The 20,724-nt window shown below is 44.1% G+C and overlaps 1 protein-coding gene across 9 annotated transcripts in view; it reads right to left on the bottom strand.

Moving 5' to 3' along the window:
• FGFR2 (fibroblast growth factor receptor 2) overlaps nt 1–20,724 on the bottom strand; it is a 119,485-nt gene that overhangs the window by 17,365 nt on the left and 81,396 nt on the right. For 4 of the 9 annotated variants that reach the window (XM_054521367.2, XM_024252941.3, XM_024252936.3 and 1 more), the window contains 5 exons: nt 19,482–19,678; nt 8,164–8,315; nt 5,187–5,308; nt 2,854–2,964; nt 872–1,062 (listed from right to left, as the gene is read on the bottom strand). In XM_054521367.2, coding sequence (XP_054377342.1) covers nt 872–1,062; nt 2,854–2,964; nt 5,187–5,308; nt 8,164–8,315; nt 19,482–19,678 — 773 coding nt within the window. 9 annotated transcript variants of the gene reach the window in all.

Below are 20,724 nucleotides of genomic sequence, written 5' to 3' on the forward strand. Positions count from 1 at the left end.
TGACCCTTCAGGCAACCCAGACCCCCAGTGACAGAGGGTCCACGCCCACCAGAGGATCTCACCTCTTTGGGGACCCAAGGAATTCCTGGCACTGCAATAAACTGCACTGCAGGTAGGAGCAGGGCCCACCTCTGCACAGGAGGCAGCTCCGCCCCTCCGCTTCCCTATGTGTGGGGCTGACAAGGGAGTTTTGGGTCATCCAAAATGCCTCCGAGGACATCTGGGCACCTGTCTAACTACTTTCAGAATAACTGAAATGTTTCAAGTTCCATGGTAAGTGGCATGCCTGGAATGCAGGCAGTCCACCTCAGGGGACCTGGCCAACTTCTAACCACAGAGGGTCACCCGCCAAACGAGACAAAATAAACGCAGAGCTCCAGGACGCAAGGTTACTAAAATACCCCTTTGTTTGACCTTTACTCTTAGAATATTTAATGCCATATCAAACCCAAAACACTAAACACCTAAAGTCTATGTTCAAAAACTCAGTAACCACAAAATAAATGAAGCTAAAAAAAAAAAAAAAAAAAAAAAAAAAAAAGAAAGAAAATCATCCGAATTAAAGGGGGCCTTTAAAACCATCCATTTCCCACCTGGAGAGCTGAATTCCGAGGGAAATCAGACATGGTCCTGCCTCAAAGAAGAGGTATCTTTTCTGCTCATCTCTGCAGCGATGCTATAGGTTTATGAGGCTGCTTTGGTTTTAAAGAGTTCATTAAACTCAAATGTGAATAACGCAATAAATATTTTCCAGGTTGTACAAGACATGCAACGGCTTGATCTAGCAAATGAGCATGTCCAAATTGCCTGTTTTCTTTAAAGACATTTTTAGTTGGATTCCACCCAACCAAGTAGAATGTGAAAGACTCACTTTTTGGGAAGCCAAGTATTCCATGCCTCTGGCCAGCTGGTAGGTGCATGACACCAAGTCCTTGAAGGTCATCTGCTCCTCAGGAACACGGTTAATGTCATAGGAGTACTCCATCCCGGGTGGCCTCCGGGCTCGGAGGTATTCTCGGAGGTTGCCTTTAGAGGCATACTCAACTATGACATAGAGAGGCCCTGTTGACGAAGAAGAGAAGCTCCCTAAAGAGAGAATCCAGGGTCTGCCCTTGGGCAATTCAGCAAAACATTTTTAGTTATTACAACTCATGCTTTTTTTTTTTTTTTTTTTAAAGTTTAACATACAGAGGCCAGGCGTGGTGGCTCATATCTGTAATCTCAGCCCTTACAGAGGCCGAGGCAGGTGGATCACCTGAGGCCAGGAGTTCAAGATCAGCCTGGCCAGCATGGCGAAACCCTGTCTCTACTAAAAATACAAAAATTAGCTGGGCGCGGTGACACACACCTATAGTCCCAGCTACTCGAGAGGCTGAGGCAGGAGAATCGCTTAAACCCAGGAGGTGGAGGCTGTAGTGAGCCGAGATCATGCCACTGCACTCCAGCCTGGGCGACACAGCGAGACCTTGTCTCAAAAAAAAAAAAAAAAAAAAGGGAAGAAGAAAAAAGAAAAAGTTTTAACATACAGAAAAGCACACATAAAAATATCATTATAATCTCTCCAAAATGATAAATCAGCCCTTGGTCATGATAGCCTCAAAAGGCTATAGGAAATGAAACAGAGACACAGTTGACGTGCTCTTCCCTGTCACTCTCATGCTGTCACCTCTGCCCTCTTGGAAAGCAATGGATCCCTCCATTCTATCCTTTTGGTTCGTTTTAACTATTCAATAAGTAATATATTATTTTTAATCACATAAATGAATAATAAAGCTCTTAGAGCTTTGCAACATTTTTCCCCACATATTATCCTTTTGGAATCTGTTGGGCTTATAAAAATAAAACTAGATCATTCCTTTTCACAGCTGCATATACTGTATCATATAAACACACCACACTTTATTTATCCATTCCCTTATATGCATGGGCATTTGCTTCCAGGTTTCAGCCATAACAAACAGTAGGCAATGAACATCTTCGTACATGTTCCCTTACACACGTGTGCAATAATTTCTCCATGGTATAGACTCGGGGTTGGCAGACTACAGCCTGCAAGCCAAATCCTGCCTACCGCCTGTTTGGGTAATTAAATTTTATTGGCATGCAGCCAGGTCCATTCATTTCTGTACTTCTAGCACCGCTTTCTCACTACTATGGCAGACACGAGAAGTTGCGACAAAGACCATACGGCCCACAAAAGTCTAAAATATCTACAACCTCCCTTTACAGAAAAAGTTCGCCAATTCCTGTACAGACCTACAAGAGAAATTGCTAAGTCAAAGATAGGCGTTTTCAAGTTTACTAATTACTTAGCAAATTGATTTCAAAGTGCCAGTAAACATTCAATAGAAGAAGCCAGGGTCTCTCTCCCCCAGGGAAAATAACGTATTCCTTCATACTGCTTTCTCCTCTTTTAAGCTATTCTTGGGAGCTCAGCCATCTGTGACCCACAGCAAGATGTGGATTCCTCAATCCCTGTTTTAAGGGAAGAACTTCTCAACCAAAACATAGGATCTTATTCTGAGAAATCTCTCTTAGCACTTACAAAACAAAAACATAAGGAGGATGCCTTTTCCAAAACCCCCTCCAGGTTATGACCTAGAAACAGCACGGCCCTCTAGGCCCTCAAATCCAAAGTCACCCTGCACCCTCCTTTCTACTGGCCCCCAGGTACGGGCACAGACCCTTCTTTGTGTTCATGGCTAGGAACATCTTCCAATGGGGATTTTAAAAAGAACTTTAAACATGCACACGGGGTGCTCTGGGAGCAGGATCTAGAAGCCCAACCGTTTCTAAAATGATTCAATCAAACTGCAGAGTATTTGGGCAAATGCAGTTTTTCGTCCTACTCACCATCCTGTGTGCAGGCTCCAAGAAGATTTATGATATTCTTGTGTTTCCCAATCATCTTCATCATCTCCATCTCTGACACCAGATCAGAAAGGTCTTTCTCTGTGGCATCATCTATGAACAGTAGGCATATTCACAAATCAGTTCATTTCCTCTAACTCATGGGCAGCTACTGTTAGTTGCCAAAGACTTAGTTGAAACAGCATGAAATTGAATTTCAGAATCAGAAAAGATTTTCCAAATCATCTCCCTCATTTTATCGAGGAAGGGACAAAGGCCTACACAGGGAACTGCCTCACTCTGTGTCAAAGAGCTCACTGGGGGGCCAATGGGGCCAAGAGTCAGGACGAGAGCAGGGGCTTCTGACACTAATGCCAATTCTTGCCTAGACCATGAGATAGCCTCATCCTCTGCCATATCTAAGGCGTCTCAGAAAACCACACCCAACTTCACAGTGCCTGAAACCAGTGAAGAGACCAAGGGTAGGGCCATTTCAAATCACTACAGACTTGTGCCCGACCAAGCATTCCTAACCCAGCCCCTCGAGGCCCTTAGAGCATTCCGAGATGGGTTCAGAGGGTTCCCCATAAACAGGGCCATAAATGTGCATGCATGTGCATTCTGAGCAGGTAAAGGGCTGTGACTTCTAGTGGCTTCTCAGAGGGCACTGTAGTTCCCATCCTAAGAAAAGTTATATAAACTTCCACTCTGTAATTTCAAGCAAGAATAGCATAGGTCCCACATACGCGGGCTCGCAGTTAGCTTCTCTTAGATTCTCCTAAGTGGCAAGACTTTCCCATGTGCCCTCCACCTCAAGCTAATTCAGTATGGAAAAATCTGGGTTTCCTTAAAAAAAAAAAAAAAATGAAATATGGGCATGGATAAGAACCATGTTGCAAACAGTTTTTTAGCTTCACAAAAGGAAGATCAATACAAGTGACTGTGTGTGCAAAATTTACACTGATGTATGTGAAGGAGGGAGCCACGGGCCACGAGGAGAGAGGGAGACACAGCTGTGGGCTGTAAGAAAGGACACGCCACAATGGCTTGGGGACTAATACCCTTCTGTGTCCTTAAAGGGAAGACTGCCAGCCTGGGCAGCACAAGAGAAAGAGAACTCCCAGACCTCCCTTTTTGCAATATCCCATGTAACTCTGAGCTCCATTAGCAAAACCAGAAGTTCCGCCAAAAGAGATGAGAAGCCTGGGTCCTTCCCACACCTGGCCCTGGTACGCAGCCAGGGGCTGCCTCCGTCAGTGGTGCCATGACACCTGGGGCAAGAAAGCACAGTGTTCCTCCCCGGCATCAGGCTCCAAGGTGGGGAACATCTCAAAGCACTCTAGTTTTCCTTGGGAGTCATTCAGATAAACAGCCTTTTAAAAAACCCAAAAAACAAAACGCACATCTTTTTGACAAAGTGCAGCCTGCTACTTCCCCTTGGGAGGGACGTGATGACCATCCCATGAGAACCCACAAAAGAAAGACAAAGCCTAACTTCAGAGCACCTGCGACATGCCCGGCACCATATCCCAAGGACGGGCCCCTCTGCCTGGAAACGTGGGAAACACTCGGCGTGGGATCTTCTTTCCGAGATCCCTACAAGAGGATTTATAACATGACCGTTCCCTATAACTCTTCTCATAAAAGAATACTGCAGGACAAACAAGTTAATGGTTAAAAGTTCTTTAAGTTCTTTGGACATGGGCATGAAGCAGGGTTGGAAGGTTAACATAGAAGTGTTCACAGTCCCACAAACACAACACGACATTTACATCTCAAGGTAATTGTTTACGTGTTCCAGGAGGCTCTGCACCAGCCCTGATCCTATTCGCTCCTTCTCAGCTAAGTGACTCTCCCAGACCAGTGTCATTTCTGCTTCGTTCCTCACGCAAAAGAGAAGGCTTTCTGCTCCCTTACGTCTCTTTGTTCCCTCCAAAAACACAAATTTCCTTGTACTTGTAAAGTTAAGGTTTAAGTCCCAAATCCAACACACCAACTCCTAGCTAATAAATCCAATTATATGTGAGTTGATAATCTCTAAGCACATAAAAATACAGAGAGAATGAAGAATCGTGTTCACGAAGAAGGAGTCAAAGAATAACTCTATGTAGGAGGCTACCACTTTCTAACAAAACTGGCTTTTCTTTATAAGTACACACAGCTCAAGATAAATAGTCTGTCCGAGATGCTGATTTATACTGAAAACTTCTCAACCCCTAGGTCAACTATGTGCTCTCTGACCCCGTGCCATGATAGAGTTCACATGCCACAAAAGGAACTTTCTTGATAAGACTCTCCACCCAGCCCCTCCCCGAGCCTGCCGCCTCCCCGCTCACCTTTCAACATCTTCACGGCCACGGTGACCGCCTCCTTGGGCTTGTCTTTGTCAATTCCCACTGCTTCCGCCATGACCACTTGCCCAAAGCAACCTTCTCCCAGGGGCTTGCCCAGTGTCAGCCTAAATGTGTAAATAGGGGATTAGCACATAGCATCTGGTGATGGGGTGTAGTGAGGGAAATTCCAGAACTAAGTATAAAAATCTTTCAGCGGCTTGCTAAAGCATGGAGCGCTTATCATATGGAACTAATGAGACTTAGGGTACACACGTGCCCGAGTATTTTCCTAGTGACGTTTTAGAGAATGTCAATTACTGGTGGAACAGCTATTAAATTTCACATTGGTATTCTCGGTTTATTTTCTTTAGGGAAGGTATCCTTGCTAGTGCGGTGGTCAGCTTTCCTAAGTGCCAGAGAAGAGCTTTTGATCTTGAGCCAATTAAATATTTGTAATTTAGAATGGCTCAAAGAAAAAATGTTAAGACTGTTCTTATTTTTTTGTCCCTGTAAAATGGTGACTTTAAAATTATTATTCAAATACCAATGGATTTTATGGTCACATTCCTTGCCAAGTTACAGGATATGCCTCTTAAAAGCATTTCAATGAATCTCTAATTTTTTACTCAAAAGAAAATTCTAAAAAATTGGGGACTTTTTTTTGACATAAGTTTAAAAGTCCTTATGACTACATAAAATTAACAATGAAGAAAATCCAAAGTGAACACCACAAATTAAATTTCTAAGATTACAAGGTCTATGCACATCGGATGAATAGCCATATATTGTCCTTGTGCATTCCAGAAACCAACAAAATGCAAAAGTCTTTGGAATACTTATGAATATGGCCCTTTCTAACTTAAGCATAACACAGCAAAGCATGGAGCTGCCATTAGTAAACAGTATTTACGGTAAGTACACAATAGTCTGCAGAAGTTCAACATAAAGACTGAGGGCAGCGTGTGCTATGCTGAGGTCATTTTGTTTCTACCCAGAACTAAAATTAAATTTAACATCTTGGCAGAAAATAAATATTTGCATTGGAAAAATGGCTAATTTATGTCCCACTGCCTTGCTACTACAAGCATAACAATCCTTTCTTTGTATAACTTCTGCCTCCGATCTAATAAACTGCTTCTAAATAGTCTTCATTCATTGGAAATCTGTTCCACCTACGTTTGCGCTAAACACTGTTTTGAAATGTTTAGCACTCAGATTTTCCACACTCAGGGTACCCCGGGTGGGAGGTAACAGTTGGGCACATACAGACTTCCACTGTTGACTGGTGTCACAGGTGGCAAAAACTATGGACTAAACCCGAAAGCTGCAATTTCTTAAAATGTGATCACAACTCCCCAGTTCAGTCATATATACAGGAATGTGCACATGAACCTATCTGTGTATATAATCACACACAGACTAGGGCTGGCGGAGTTCACAAGAAACATCCATTTCTCCACATTCTACAGGTAAAGAAACCATTCTTTGTGTTTTCTCGGGTGCCCCACCAGTAAATGTCCAATTAACATGCCTTGAGTGAATGAATAAGTGAATGAGTGAGTGGTCTTTTCACTCACTGGAAATTACTTCCATTAATTGGAAAGTAACTGGAAATTACTTCCATTAACACTCTAACCAAATAATATCTATACAATTATTCAGTCCTAGCTAACGGTACACATCTCTAAATTGGCAGTTGGGAAACAAAACTGATGTGACATCACGTGAATCAAAATCAGAAGTGCCAGCCACATAAGCTACCTCTCCCTTCCAAATAGAGCTCATCAGATCAGTCTCTGGAAAAGCTTATCTTTGCATTTCCAAATGTGTATATGTATACATGAGAAGTGTATATAATCTCAGGAGCTACTGAAGATGTCAAGGCAAACCAGGGTAGCTGCTTATAAGCAAGTCAAGAGCTTATTCCAGTGTTGTGATGCAGAAGTAGTCAGCATTTCCACCTTCCCATACTCTCAAGCTGTGACTACAAAAAGTACCCCAGAAGTGAGTGGACAGCCCTCCAATGACCACTGCTCTTCCTTTCAGAAGGACGATCTGAGGGTCGGTGCCTGCTTAGAGGATGAGGGCTAGTAGCTCAAATTCTGCCCACTGACTCCATGCCCCACACAATGATCCTGCTGAGGTTTGCGGTTTAGAGCTCCCAGGTTGCCACCACGTGAAGGGAAATGAAAGGAAAACTCGCACAAGCCAAGAACTCTGCTCAGTCCTGGGAGGTCTGAACTACCACCCTCATTTTATGAGAATGAATTTCATAGAATCAGATGCCTCACCCGAGGTTGCCCAGCCACTGTCTGGCAAAGCCAGGATTCAAATGCAGCCCAACAGAGCTCCAGTACATGGAGTTCAAGCGAGACCAAGAGATACATAGCCCCAACACCACCCAGGTGGCCACATTTTGACTAAACATCTGATTGGCACACCTCTGTATCATCCAACAAGGAAAATATTATGGACCACAGAAATTAGATGTCAGGTACCATATTTGAAGCTTTTCAGCCCAATATGACATTAACAACCAATGAGAACGGCAACACTGGGTAGAGGTCCTTAAGGCCATTTATATTCTGCATCTAATTTCTCCACAGAAGTGAACAGAGAACAGTCTTGTTCTAGTAACCAAAAGCTGGAATGTCAGATCTGTTTTATAAATTGGATAATTCTACTTTTATTCCATTTGACGGAGTCTGAATTGCCCAGACACTTGAAAAATGATAACCAGATGTCATCTTCTTTGGGGACCAGCCAGGGGCAAGTACCTCTGCTTTCAAGGAGCTATTTTTTTTTTAAATCCATTCTTTTCTTTTCCAGGAGTTGGTTATTTAGAAACACAATCTTACTCCTGCTGACATCATCACAGCAAGACCTTTGTGGCTAAGGGTCATAAAAAGAAAATGTTAATCCAATATCCCCATTTATAGCTGAGTCTCCATCCTGGGACATGGCCAAGAGAAGTACTCACTTATCTCTTGGAAACTCCCATTTTGGGTCCTCTGGAAGTTCATACTCGGAGACCCCTGCCAGCATGGGGGTGTCTGCCGTTGAAGAGAGGCGTGTTGTTATCCTCACCAGCGGGGTATTGGAGTTCATGGAGGAGCTGGACTCAGCCGAAACCTGGATACAAAATGCAAAGACACAGATGTAATCCTGGCTCCACCTGAGAAGGCTGGAAGTCAGCCAGAGCCCAGCCAGAGTATCGAATCTTAGAAAGGAATGGGTTGAGGGCTGGCAGAAGTAAGAAACCAAATTAGAAAACCACTGGAATCCAACTCCTCTGCCCTCTAGTCCACGCAGTACTAGATTCCATCCAAATTGTATGTTCCTATGTTCAGGTTTTTCTATGAAATTTTCCTATAGCATCTGATCACAATGTAAGTTTTCTTTCTGTCCTAATTCCTCCAGAGAGTCACTTGAGGACATGCAGACAGTCCTCTCTGGCTTCATTAGTGCCTTTACGGTTGTACCTGCACCTGTACTGGAGCCCTGGATAATGGATCTCCTCTCAGACCACCCAGATCACGGATCAATGCTGTGCTTATGAAATTCTATGAAAACTTTAAGGAAATTGGCTCTTCCATATTTCCTCTGTCTTTGGAAATGTAAAGTGGAATATCTCAAGGAAAGAGTTCTAGGACTTGAATGTGGAAGACATTCAGTAGCTCCAAGTCCCTTTAACTCAAAATAACCCAAGACCCCAGCATTGGGGGCCATTCTTTGTTTCTCCCCAGTCCTTCTGGAAACTTAATGATGGCCAGGCTGTTCAGTGGAAATGGGCTGCCTCTCGTCTTCGGTTTCAGAAACCAGCGCACTAAACACGTGGGATGAAGCATCAATGGAAATAAAATACACCTTTTCCCATAACCACACAAGAGAACTCCTCTCCCACCTGGCAGTACACAGGGCTCCACCGGGTTACTTTCTTGTTTATCCTGATCCATTTCAGTGTGTCTGATAAAATGATTATTTCTTAAATATATCATTGTCCTTTGGCTGGTTTCTATGGAAAAAAAAGACTCACGCAGCGCACACTGGAAGGCCACTTCTGAGGATGACTACGCAATCTTAGTCTGACCACAGGCTGCTTGAACACTGTCTTATTCTAAACCATGAACAAGACTTTGGCCCAAGAGAACAAGAATGTGAAGTTAACCACGATCCATCTCTAAGCAGCCAACTAGCCCACCCTGGGCTCTGTCTCCTGTGTGACTGCCCGGGTGGATAGTATTCCTGGATGTGCTTACAAACACCTTCAATCACACTGGCAAAGACCCAGTCCAGAAGAACAAATTTAGTGAGATGAACTTTCACAGGGTGGGTCCTGGGCTCTTCTCACAGAGAACCAGAGGACCTGTCCTGTTCGAAAAGCTTTGAATCTCGCCTTTGTAAACCCAGACTTCCCTCAAAGCAGGCTAGAAATTCAAGAAGATGCCCAAGAATAGATTAGGGGAAGAAAATCATTTTAGGATTAGGAAGTTGTTTTCAGTATTAAAATAAAGAAGTGGGCCATTTTTCACATAGAATTCCTATTATCTTTTAAAATGTACATGAGCACTTCCTGAGCCTTCCATTCAATCTTTTGGCAGGGGGCAGTTATTCCTAAACTTCATTATGCAGATAGTATGAGCAACATTTATTCATTGTATGGTAAAAATGTTTTAAAAGAGGGAACTAAAGAATCATTAATTGTGGAGCTGAGACCCTCACACCCAAGTGTCTGGGTTGCACAAGCAAATGGCAGAAGCAAGCGGGAAAAGACGAGAAGGTAAATGTGGGTGCTCCTGTGGAATCCATCCTGCTCCCCACTGAGGTCACAGACTAGGCATGAACCCCACCCTGGGTGAAACAGACAACTTTAAAGTCCCCGCCATGTGGTATCCAACCTCACTGTAGTGAGCTGACCTCGTCTGCAAGACACATCAGAAGCCAGGAACTTTCAGAGAACATCAAGACTTCCAGTTTGCATTGGTCCACAGGAACATCTCAAGCTCCATCTACAGAGCTCAGAAAGATTTAGGAGCGGGTTTAACGGCCAGTGATGCTTCCCCAAATCTTTCTGTCCTCCTAATTCATTCTGCATCAGGGCCATGTGCTGTGGATGCTTAAGTATGCAGGTGTTTTCAAAACTAAGAAGGTCTTCTGAAAGTTCTTCCCCATGAACAGGCAAAAATCACCACTCATTGCAGAGGGACCTTATGCTTGAGGATATCATGGGCAAGAAGCTCCAGCCAAACTAGTAAGAACCGGCCCGCCAGGCGCAGTGGCTCATGCCGTAATCTCAGCACTTTGGGAGGCTGAAGCGGGCAGATCACTTGAGGTCAGGAGTTTGAGACCAGCCTGGCCAACATGGTGAAACCCTATCTCTACTAAAAATAAAAAAATGAGTCGGTTGTGGTGGTAGGTGCCTGTAATCCCAGTTACTCCGGAGGCTGAGGCAGGAGAATCGCTTGAACCCAGGAGGCAGAGGTTGCAGTGAGCTGAGATTGCACCACAGCACTCCTGCCTGGGCAACAGAGCAAGACTCCGTCTCAAAAAAAAAAAAAAAAAAGAGGCCTAGCAATGGGACAATTTCCGCAAATGGCCAGGGTCTGGCAGGTTGTGCAGCCAGAACACTCTCTGCACGGCCTGCAGCGTAGCCCCTCATCACTGGATACCTGTTTCCAGGATTCCACTATGGGGTGTGTAGGGAGCTGCAATCAACAGAGGAGTGAGAACTGATTAAGCAATTGCTGGGGACCGCAGTCCTGGATGACGTTAACACCCAGCAGAGGCAGAGGCATGGCTGGGCTTCTGTGCCTCCTCCCTGAAAATCACCACTCTCATCAGCGAGGCTCACAGAATAGGATGTGGGGAAGGCAGCTGTCCCACAGCGAGGTGTGAGAACAAGGGCACTTAAAAGTTTCTGGAAGGATATATAAGAGACTTAGCAGTGATCGCCTTTGGGGAGAGAGATTAGGAGTTGAGAGAGGGGGTAGAAAATACATTTTATTTCAGAACTTTCTAGACCATTTGGATTTTATGACCATGTATATGTAATTCTTTTATGTTCTAGAAGAAGTACTTTATTTAACAAAAATATTTTTTAGAATAATAAGGATCTGAGCTGAGGCATGAACAAGGGAAAAGAAAATGAAGGGCATATGCTTGAAATATGCTGTCTTCTAAAATGAGTGAAAAGTTACAAGATCACCGCTTTCAGCCCTTCCTTCTGCTACCAGGCTAGGTTTTGTGGCACCTCTGCATCCTTCGATGTGGGCAGCAGTCAATCCCGTTGCTGCCCTTCCTGTGCTCATCATTCACAACATGAAGCCCCGCATCAGGCAGGCTACAACCTGACCAACTGCAACAACATGGGACTGTGCAGTCAGATTGTCAGGGTCCCCGTCCCAGTTTCAGCACTCACTCACTGTGTGAGCTTTGGGAAATCTCTTAACCTTTCTAGACCTGGGTCTCCTCATCTGTTTAAAACAAGACAGGGGCCGGGCACAGCGGCTCACACCTGTAATCCCAGCACTTTGGGAAGCCAAGGCGGGCAGATCTTCTGAGGTCAGGAGTTCGAGACCAGCCTGACCAACATGGGGAAACTCTGTCTCTACTAAAGATAGAAAAGTTAGCCGGGCGTGGTGGTACGCGCCTGTAATCCCAGCTACTGGGGAGGCTGAGGCAGGAGAATTGCTTGAACCTGGGAGGCAGAGGTTGCGGTGAGCCGAGATGGTGGCACTGCACTGCAGTCTGGGCGACAGAGCAAGACCCCATCTCAAAAAATAAAAGAGGAGACAGGAACAGGTCCAACTGTGCAGCATTAATGCGATGATAAAATGAGGGGGAAAAAAAAACTGATGAAGTGCTTAGTGCTAGGCCTGGCACTAAGAGCTCAGTTAATGTCTGCTACCAACACTGCAATATTTTCTCTTAGTCCCTTTAGAATCATTTGCTGCCCAGATCTGACAGAACAGACAAAGGCACTTCTCTCTGGGTAACTTGGAGCGTTTGGAGCCTAGGGTGGTTCTGTGTGTAAGATACAGTCAGTCCTCCATATCTGTGGGTTCTGCGTTCATGGCTTCAACCAATCACAGATCAAAAATATTTGAAAGATAATTAATAAAAAATAACAATACAACAATTTTAAAATACAAATAAAAACAATACAGTATAACAACTATTTACATAGCATTTACAACGCGTTAGTTATTACAGGTATCACTAGAAATGACTAAGTATATGAGAGGATATACACAGTTTATATGCAAATACTACACCATTTTAAATAAAGGTCTTGGGCGTCCACAGATTTTGGTATATTCGGGGTTGTTAGAACCAATCCCCAACGCATACCAAGTGACGATTGTGCTGTCAAACTGTGTGCAACCAGGAAGATAACCCAGTGACATTAAGGGCTGACTGCAGAAGATACGCCTTAGTGGGCATGTTTGATTTGCTAGATGAGGCCCTCTGCTCACTGCCAGGATGGGCTGGGGTTCTAGCAAGCAGGAGATGAAGAATCCAGGAGTCAGGGAATCATCTCAGGGCAGGAGGAAAACTGGACAGTAAGAGGGTCCTAATGACAAATACGGCTTAGGGGTTACCTCAGAAGAGAAAAATTTAACATTCAGTCTGAAGTTCGCCCCTCTATGGCTCACCCATGACCCCGAAGGAATCTGTATCCACAAACCCTTGGCAAAAGTTCACATGTATCTACACCATCCCCCACACAGACTGTCTAGAGAAGATTTTCATGTGACAGCTTTTCAAACGGAAAGCCTAAAAATAAATAAATAAGAAAACCTTTATCAACTTTATTGTCACTATTATTAGAATTTTAAAAATGAGGTTTACAAGAAGGATGATTTATGGGAATTTTGTTCAGATGAAGTATGGAGATTCAGATTAAAATTACAAACCTGGAAAATACTTTTATAAAAACACGAAACGGGGGAAAAGGGTAAGAAAACGTGCAAAGACTAAGAAACTATAGAATTTGATTGCTCTGTCTACTGATGTATGTCTTAATTTCACCTCCATGCATTTTTACTATGCTTTTAAAATCCCCTCTGGAGCTATAAAATACGGCTGACTTTCTCTTCATTCCCTTCGACTCCAAGAGGGAGCCTGTGTTGGGTGCTTGGCCCGATCCCGGGCAGGCCATTCCCCTGTGGGACACCATGTTTTACTGGGCGTCTTTCCTCTGAATCAGGACCCTCAAATAACTCCCACTGCTCATCTCTGAAATCCTTCTACTTCTTCAGCACTATTAAATTATCTTTTCTTTTGCACAAAATCATAATCCTCCTTATTCTTCAATTCCTACCTAGAAACTTCAATTCCAGTTTCCTTCCTAACCAATTTTAATATATTCCCGTTAGTGATAAGTGAGTTACTTATAAACAATCAACACGAACACTCTAGTAAACTGTTTTCCCACTCCCGAATCTTGGCAGGCATTTTTTTTTTTTAAGCATGTATTTTCACAGACTCCAATTCCATTTCCTCACTTTCCGGAATCTCTCTAGCATGTGCCATAAGTCAAGCTTTTAAGTAAATGTGCTTTTCGTACATTTCCATAGTACATATGGGAGATTAAGTGAGGAAGTGTTTTTTTTCCTTTCTTTTTAAAGGGCCACCAAGAAACAGTGTTATCTTTTTCTTTTCTTTTCTTTTGTTTGTTTGAGACAGAGTTTCACTCTCATTATCCAGGCACGATCTTGGCTCACTGCAATCCCTGCCTCCCGGCTTCAAGTGATTCTCCTGCCTCAGCCTCCCAAGTAGCTGGGATTACAGGCATGTACCACCACGCCCAGCTAATTTTGTATTTTTAGTAGACACGTGGTTTCATCACACTGGTCAGGCTGGTCTCGAACTCCTTACCTCAGGTGATCCACCTACGTCGGCCTCCCAAAGTGCTGGGATTACAGGTGTGGGCCACTGCGCCCGGTCTAACAGTGTTATCTCTTAATACTGAATTAAATTTACCATCTAGAGGGGATTTCTCAGAGAACACAGCAAGCAGAAGCAAAGATGTTCCAGGGAGAAGAGATGAATTAATACTTGTGTGTTTATTCCCCAGGACTGACAAATACACTTGGACCACAGCCTGCCAAACAGGCCCTGTGACTCTTAGGCTGTAAACCACCTTCCCCCACCAGAACACGAGGCTGGCATTAACATACTTCTGCTCTAATATAAGCCTTGCTCACCACTCCCCTACGGCCAAACAAAATGCTTTCACCACCGCAAGCTGGGTGCCTGAGATAAAGCTTCAAAGGCTTCTGAAGTTGCACTTTTCATTCCTCCATAACAAAATTTAGGTAATTAGGCAAGGCAGTTCATCAGACACTCACTTTTCTCCCGTAGCGAGTCTCTGCCTCCCGCAGGCCTTTCCCTGGGACTCTGTGAGTAAACCTATCAGAGCCATGACGCACCAGCCCCAGATGCGCTGGCTCTGCTCGAGAGATCGCATCAGCCAAGACCCAGGTCAGATCTTGGGCAAACTGTCATGTCCTTTGGAGGCTGAGAGAGGAGAAAAGGGAGCAGCGAAATAGTGGCAGGGAGGGTGAGGTGCCCACATGAGAGGGCAGATTCCAGTTAAGTCATCCGTGACCACTCTAATTACCCAAATGTTTTCAGGAGCCGGTAAGGTTTAGACCACCTGATTGACCAAAATACAGAGAATATTCCCAGATCATGATGTTCAGCTGCCAGGCAGTAAACGAGCTTCTGGGAGTAGAACATCCATCCCCCTTCCTGGAATTTGGCATATGTTTGAGGATCACTAACACTGGACCTGAGAACTGGCTACTGAGTCACACATTCCTCCCCCGAGGCACCCGCTCCGCTCCTCCCTCTTCATCTTGGTCCTATTCCTAACGTCCCCAGGAACATGCCATTTGCCTCAAAAGTATTGTTACAAAAGGTAGCCTTCACTGCCCTTGATTTATGTTATTTTATTTTTATTTTATTGTGTGTGTGAGACGCAGTATCACTCTGTCACCAAGGCTAGAGTGCAGTGGCGCCATCTCAGCTCACTGCAACCTCTACCTCCTGGGTTCTAGTGATTCTCCTGCCTTAGTTTCCCAAGTAGTTTCCCAAGACTACAGGCATGCACCACCACAGCCAGCTAATTTTTGTATTTTTTAGTGGAGACGGGGTTTCACTATATGTTGGCCGGGCTGGTCTAGAACTCCTGACTGCAGGTGATCTGCCTGTCTTGGTCTCCCAAAGTGCTGGGATTACAGGCATGAGCCACGGCACCCAGCCTGCTCTTGATTTTTCTCTGGTTTTCAGCCTACCTATATCAGCAGCTGAGAAGGTGAAACTAAAGTCTGAAAAAAACAAAAAAAAAGCCACCCTGCAGCCTCTTGTACCATGCTGATGGCAGTGAGAGAAGGTGTAAGCTGCACAGGAGATGAATTTATCTGGACGGAGCCAACCATAAGACAGTTAAATCTCCATCCTACCCTATGGAAGCTTCAAGCCCCAGAGAAAGAAACTGATGTGCTCGATGTAAAACTGATTCAGCAAACCCAGCAACACTGCACGTCTCCTAAACAGGCATCCTCAGTTTCCTCTGCACTCCATCCTCCACCCACCTCTACACCTTCCCCCACCACCCAATTGATGTGTGGAAAACACAGAAAGTAATGCTGCCCCCTTTAACTCACAAAGGCTGCTTCACACTGGCCACTGGCTGTCCAGCAGACCTGTATCAGAACCAACAGGCTCACAAAGATGCCCCTCTCTGGGCTGGCTGTTGTTGGTCTCATTTAACTTGCTGGGCGCCAAAGGAGTGGGAGTGGGTGAGCAGTGTCTGGCACGGTGCCCAAGCCCTGACACTGAATGTGACATGAGCCTCCATCAAAGGACACAGGGAAATGCCACCTGCCATCTACCTCCCACCACCCAAAAGCTGCTTCTCCTTCTTCAAGCCATGTGCATACAAAGTCTCAAAAAATTCACGCTTACTAGGAAATGACTGCAAGGAATTTCTTCTTTGGTACTGGAAAAAAATATTTTTGCTCAAAAAAATAACATAAACTTAAACGTCTGTGTTACACCAGTAAGTCTAGTGCACATTAATAAATGCCAAGAAGGAAAAACTCACAGGAGGAAAAAAACCCAACTTTTCTTGTTCTGAAAAGAGAACAAGGATGGACTGAGGGACCTGAGTGAGACGCTGTGTGTGTATGGGTGTTGGAGAGGGAAAGAGTCAGGGCCATGGAGACACTGAGTGATCCCTGTGTCCTAGAGGAGACTGGCCAACACAGAATAAAAAGTGGCCTCATAAATGCCTAGAAACAACCCATCCTTGACACATCTGATTAGAGGCTCACCTGTCGCCAGGTAAAGGCATGCTTGGCATCCCTGCGGTATTTGCTCTGTCATCAATGTATCTGCAGGCCTTTCTGGGGCTTTTCATTCCAGCTCCAGTCCAATAACCCTCTTTTATCCAGATACCCGATAAGCATCTCTTTCTCTACCAAAGGGGCCATGCGTACTGATGAAACATTCTTTGTGAAGATCCAATAATGTACCCCACTTGGACATGTAAAAGGAGCTGAGGTGTGTCAACATTCCCCCCAAATAAATTAATCTCGCAGAGATGTACTTTTCCAGGGAACTGGTATTTGCCCCATTTCCTCTGCTTCTGTTATACTCCTTGGCCCTACTGAACACAAGGCAATTACATTTTCCTTTTTTTTCCACTTTGGGTTTTGGTTTTGTTTTGTTTTTTTGAGTTGGGGTCTCGCTGTGTTGCTCAGGCTGGTCTTGAACTCCTGGGTTCAAAGGATCCTCCCGCTTCAGCCTCCTGTGGAGCTAGGATTACAGGCATTTACCATCAAATAACCCTGGAACCACTGGTGAATGTGACAGGCTGTGTCTTACATGTAACCTGGTTTATACCCAGCACTTAGTAAATTATGATGAATAAATGAAGGAGGGAAGAAAAAGAGGAAGGAACTCTGATGTTTCCTCTGGTAACACAGAGAAGAGAGGAAAAAGGACTAACTTAGGCTGAATTCTCTTTTTTTTTTTTTTTTTTTAAAAAGACGGAGTTTCACTCTTGTTGCCCAGGCTGGAGTGCAATGGCGTGATCTTGGCTCATTGCAACCGCCACCTCCCAGGTTCAAGCGATTCTCCTGCCTCAGCCTCCCAAGCAGCTGGGACTACAGGCATGCACCACCACACCCAGCTAATTTTTGTACTTTTAGTAGAGACGAGGTTTCAACATGTTAGTCAGGCTGGATGGTCTCGAACTCCTGACCTCGGGTGATCCACGTGCCTCAGCCTCCCAAAGTGCTGGGATTACAGGCGTGAGCCACCATGCCCGGCCAGGCTGAATTCTCTTAAAGAAAAAATATAAATGGTACTGCATGTGAGTATACATATAATTACTTAATTTAGAACATCCTTATGTCAACTTCCAATGTCTGCCCTCTTCTTAGTCCTCAAGGATACATCCACAAGCAGTATATTTCCAAATACTATTTTTCTGAAACTGTATTCTTAGAAAGACAGTGAAGAAAAGCCAGCTGGCACTGGGGGAAGAAAACACAATGACTGTGGCTGAGTCAGGGGGATTTTAAGGGCATCTTACCCTTTTATATTAAGTAAAAAAAAAAAAAAAAGCATTGTAACAGTTGCAGAAAAAAAGATGATGAGATAATTAAGGGGCAGTGGCCTAGCTATGTCAAATTACAAGTTGCCTCCAGAAGTTAGCATTTTTCCCTACTAGAAAAAAAATAATAGAAACCACCTAAGAGTTATCTCAGGACTGGACTCGTCTAGAAACTGGTTGGCCAACTGGCCTCATCTTTGCTTTCCTGGCCCCAAGAAAGATAATCATGTCACTCAAAATGACAACAGCGTTCTTAGTGGCAGATGTGACCCAATAGGCCCCTTTTTTCCATGCTCTTAACACAATTTGGTCATTCGCCTACACTTGACACACACTTTAAATTCTATCCTCCGTCTCCACAAAGAAAGACCTGCTTGAAACATGGCTTTAGAGAAGTTAACAAGGACGCATTCAGCCAGGAGTTTGAAGCTGGGTTGTGAACAACCAGACCCATGCCAAAACCACTGCTGACCAACTGGTTCCTAATCCTTCCTAATGCCTTGTCCAGAAAATGTCATTCCGACCTGAAGTCCCGGGAGAGGCACGCCTGGGATTAACCTGGAGTTTCTCAAAGTGCATTCTAAAATCACCATAGGGCTTGTGTAAAATGCAGATTCCTGGCCCTATCCAAGATGACTGAACAAGAATCTCTGGGGCTGAGACAAAGGAATCTGAAATTTTAACAAGCACCCCGTACATTTTACTAAAATACACACTGAAATAGAGCCAATGAGTTTGCTGTTTTACTTGCTATTTCAAAAGAAACCTTTATCAGAACCAAGTTTCAAATGCTTTAGTAAATGTTCTGCATCTACATCTGCCTTCCACTTCCATCTCTGTGAACAAGCAGAAAAGAGCTGAAGCATTTCCTGTCCCACCTACCTATGCAGGGCTTTGGTTTACAGCAGAGGCTCCATCTTGCCCCATCTCCCCCAAAGCAAAATTAAACCAATCAGGAGGCACACACAAGCAAAAAGCAACCACCAAAGACCAAGTTGGGGGTTAAAAACAATCTGTTGCTGGTTCCACACAAATATTCTACCAATAAATCCACAGCCACACCTGTGAACTACTAACAATGAGACATAATAGATGCATACAATTCTATTGTAAGTTGCAAAGTGGTTAAGCCAAAATTCTGTGTAGAAAGTTATTGTGCACCAGTTTAAATCAAACAGTTCAGATGCACCCACAGGGCATAAGATACTGATCTTGACTTTAAAAAATAAGTCAGAGAACTTAGAGTCTCTTTCGTACTAGTGGCATAAGTTCCAAGCGAATGTTCATGCTTATCTTAAAAAAGGTATTAGATCACAGGACACAAATGTGGCCAAAGCTTCGAAGAGACCGCTGTACTTGAGTCTGATCAAACACACACAGAGGGATTTGCCTCCAGTTATTTCCAGTCCTGCTGATTAGTTTTCTGATTCTGACACTATTGTCCTTTCTTGCCCTTGGAGCTGGACCCCACTGATCCAAGCAAAGCACCATGACTAGACTCTCCCAGCTCCAAACACTAACTGGGTGACCGCCAAGCATCACACCAGAATCACTCGCACATGGAAGCTCACAGAAGTCGATGGCATCAAAGCAGAGGACAAGATCCACAAGCTGGCTGGGTCACGGGGGAGGACTAAATTTCTTTAAACTCTTTATCTACTTTCTGTTACCTGTCTCCGCAGGGGGATGCGCTTGGTCAGCTTGTGCACAGCCGGCTGGCTGCTGAAGTCTGGCTTCTTGGTCGTGTTCTTCATTCGGCACAGGATGACTGTTACCACCATACAGGCGATTAAGAAGACCCCTATGCAGTAAATGGCTATCTCCAGGTAGTCTGGGGAAGCTGTGATCTCCTTTTCTCTTCCAGGAGCTAGATTGCAGATCACAGGAGGAGGAACAGATAAGCAGGCCATAGGGTTAGCACACCAGATTGATGCATCATAGCACAACCAAAGGAACCAAAAGGCGACGACCATTCTCAAGGCAAGGTGGGCTTCTCAAAAACTCAATCCTGCAGAATGGCATGGGCCATGCCAAGTGCCTCTCCCAAATGAAAATGAATAACCAGGGGTTCATCATTTGACCACCAGGACCCAGGTAGTCACTGTCTCTAGCCTCAGTGGGCACCTGCAATCCAGTCAGTGGCTGACACCCAGTTGCACAGGGCAGGCTATGAGGCCACATTCTGTTAGACATTTGAGTGGAGGACGACCAACTGTACCCACAATGAAAGGATTATCTTTCATGATGGTCTGTGAATGCAAACCAAATTAAAAATTCTGAAATATCAGCGATGCCCACTTTTGTTTCTAAGGAGACAGTGACAATGCTTCAGTCTTACACGGGTAGGCTCTTCCAAAGGAAGACTCCACAGGATAATTTAACCTGGATGAACACAATTCCATATGAAACTGATGTTCATCTAGTAGGCCGGTCCCAAAAAGTTTTGGTAAATTCCTTAATACCATCTAGTCCATAAACAAACCAATGCATTAAATATATAAATTGAATTGCTTATAATATAGAACCATTAGATCCATAATACATAAAGCTTATAATATTCCTTAATAACCTTTTAAGTTTATACATATCTGGTTATACTGTTATGTCACTACAGCTTTTCTCTTAAAGAAAAAACATAAAGGTATTATGTGTGAGTATACATATAATTACTTAATTAAGCATATTTTTATATCAACTTCCAATGTCTGCCTTCTTCTTAGTCTTCGATGATCCATCTACAAGCAGTGTATTTCCAAACAGTGTTTTTCTCAAACTGCATTCTTAGTTAAGTGCTAGCACTGTCAGGCAAACTGGTTAAGAAGTGCCAGTTAGGCACCACAGAACGCAGTACTGTAAATAAAAGCAAGCTTCAACATAAGAGACGTCTCTTTGTTTCAAAGCAAATATTCACAG

The sequence above is a fragment of the Pongo abelii genome, chromosome 8, assembly GCF_028885655.2.
Source record: "Pongo abelii isolate AG06213 chromosome 8, NHGRI_mPonAbe1-v2.0_pri, whole genome shotgun sequence".
In the NCBI taxonomy this organism is placed as follows: domain Eukaryota; kingdom Metazoa; phylum Chordata; class Mammalia; order Primates; family Hominidae; genus Pongo; species Pongo abelii.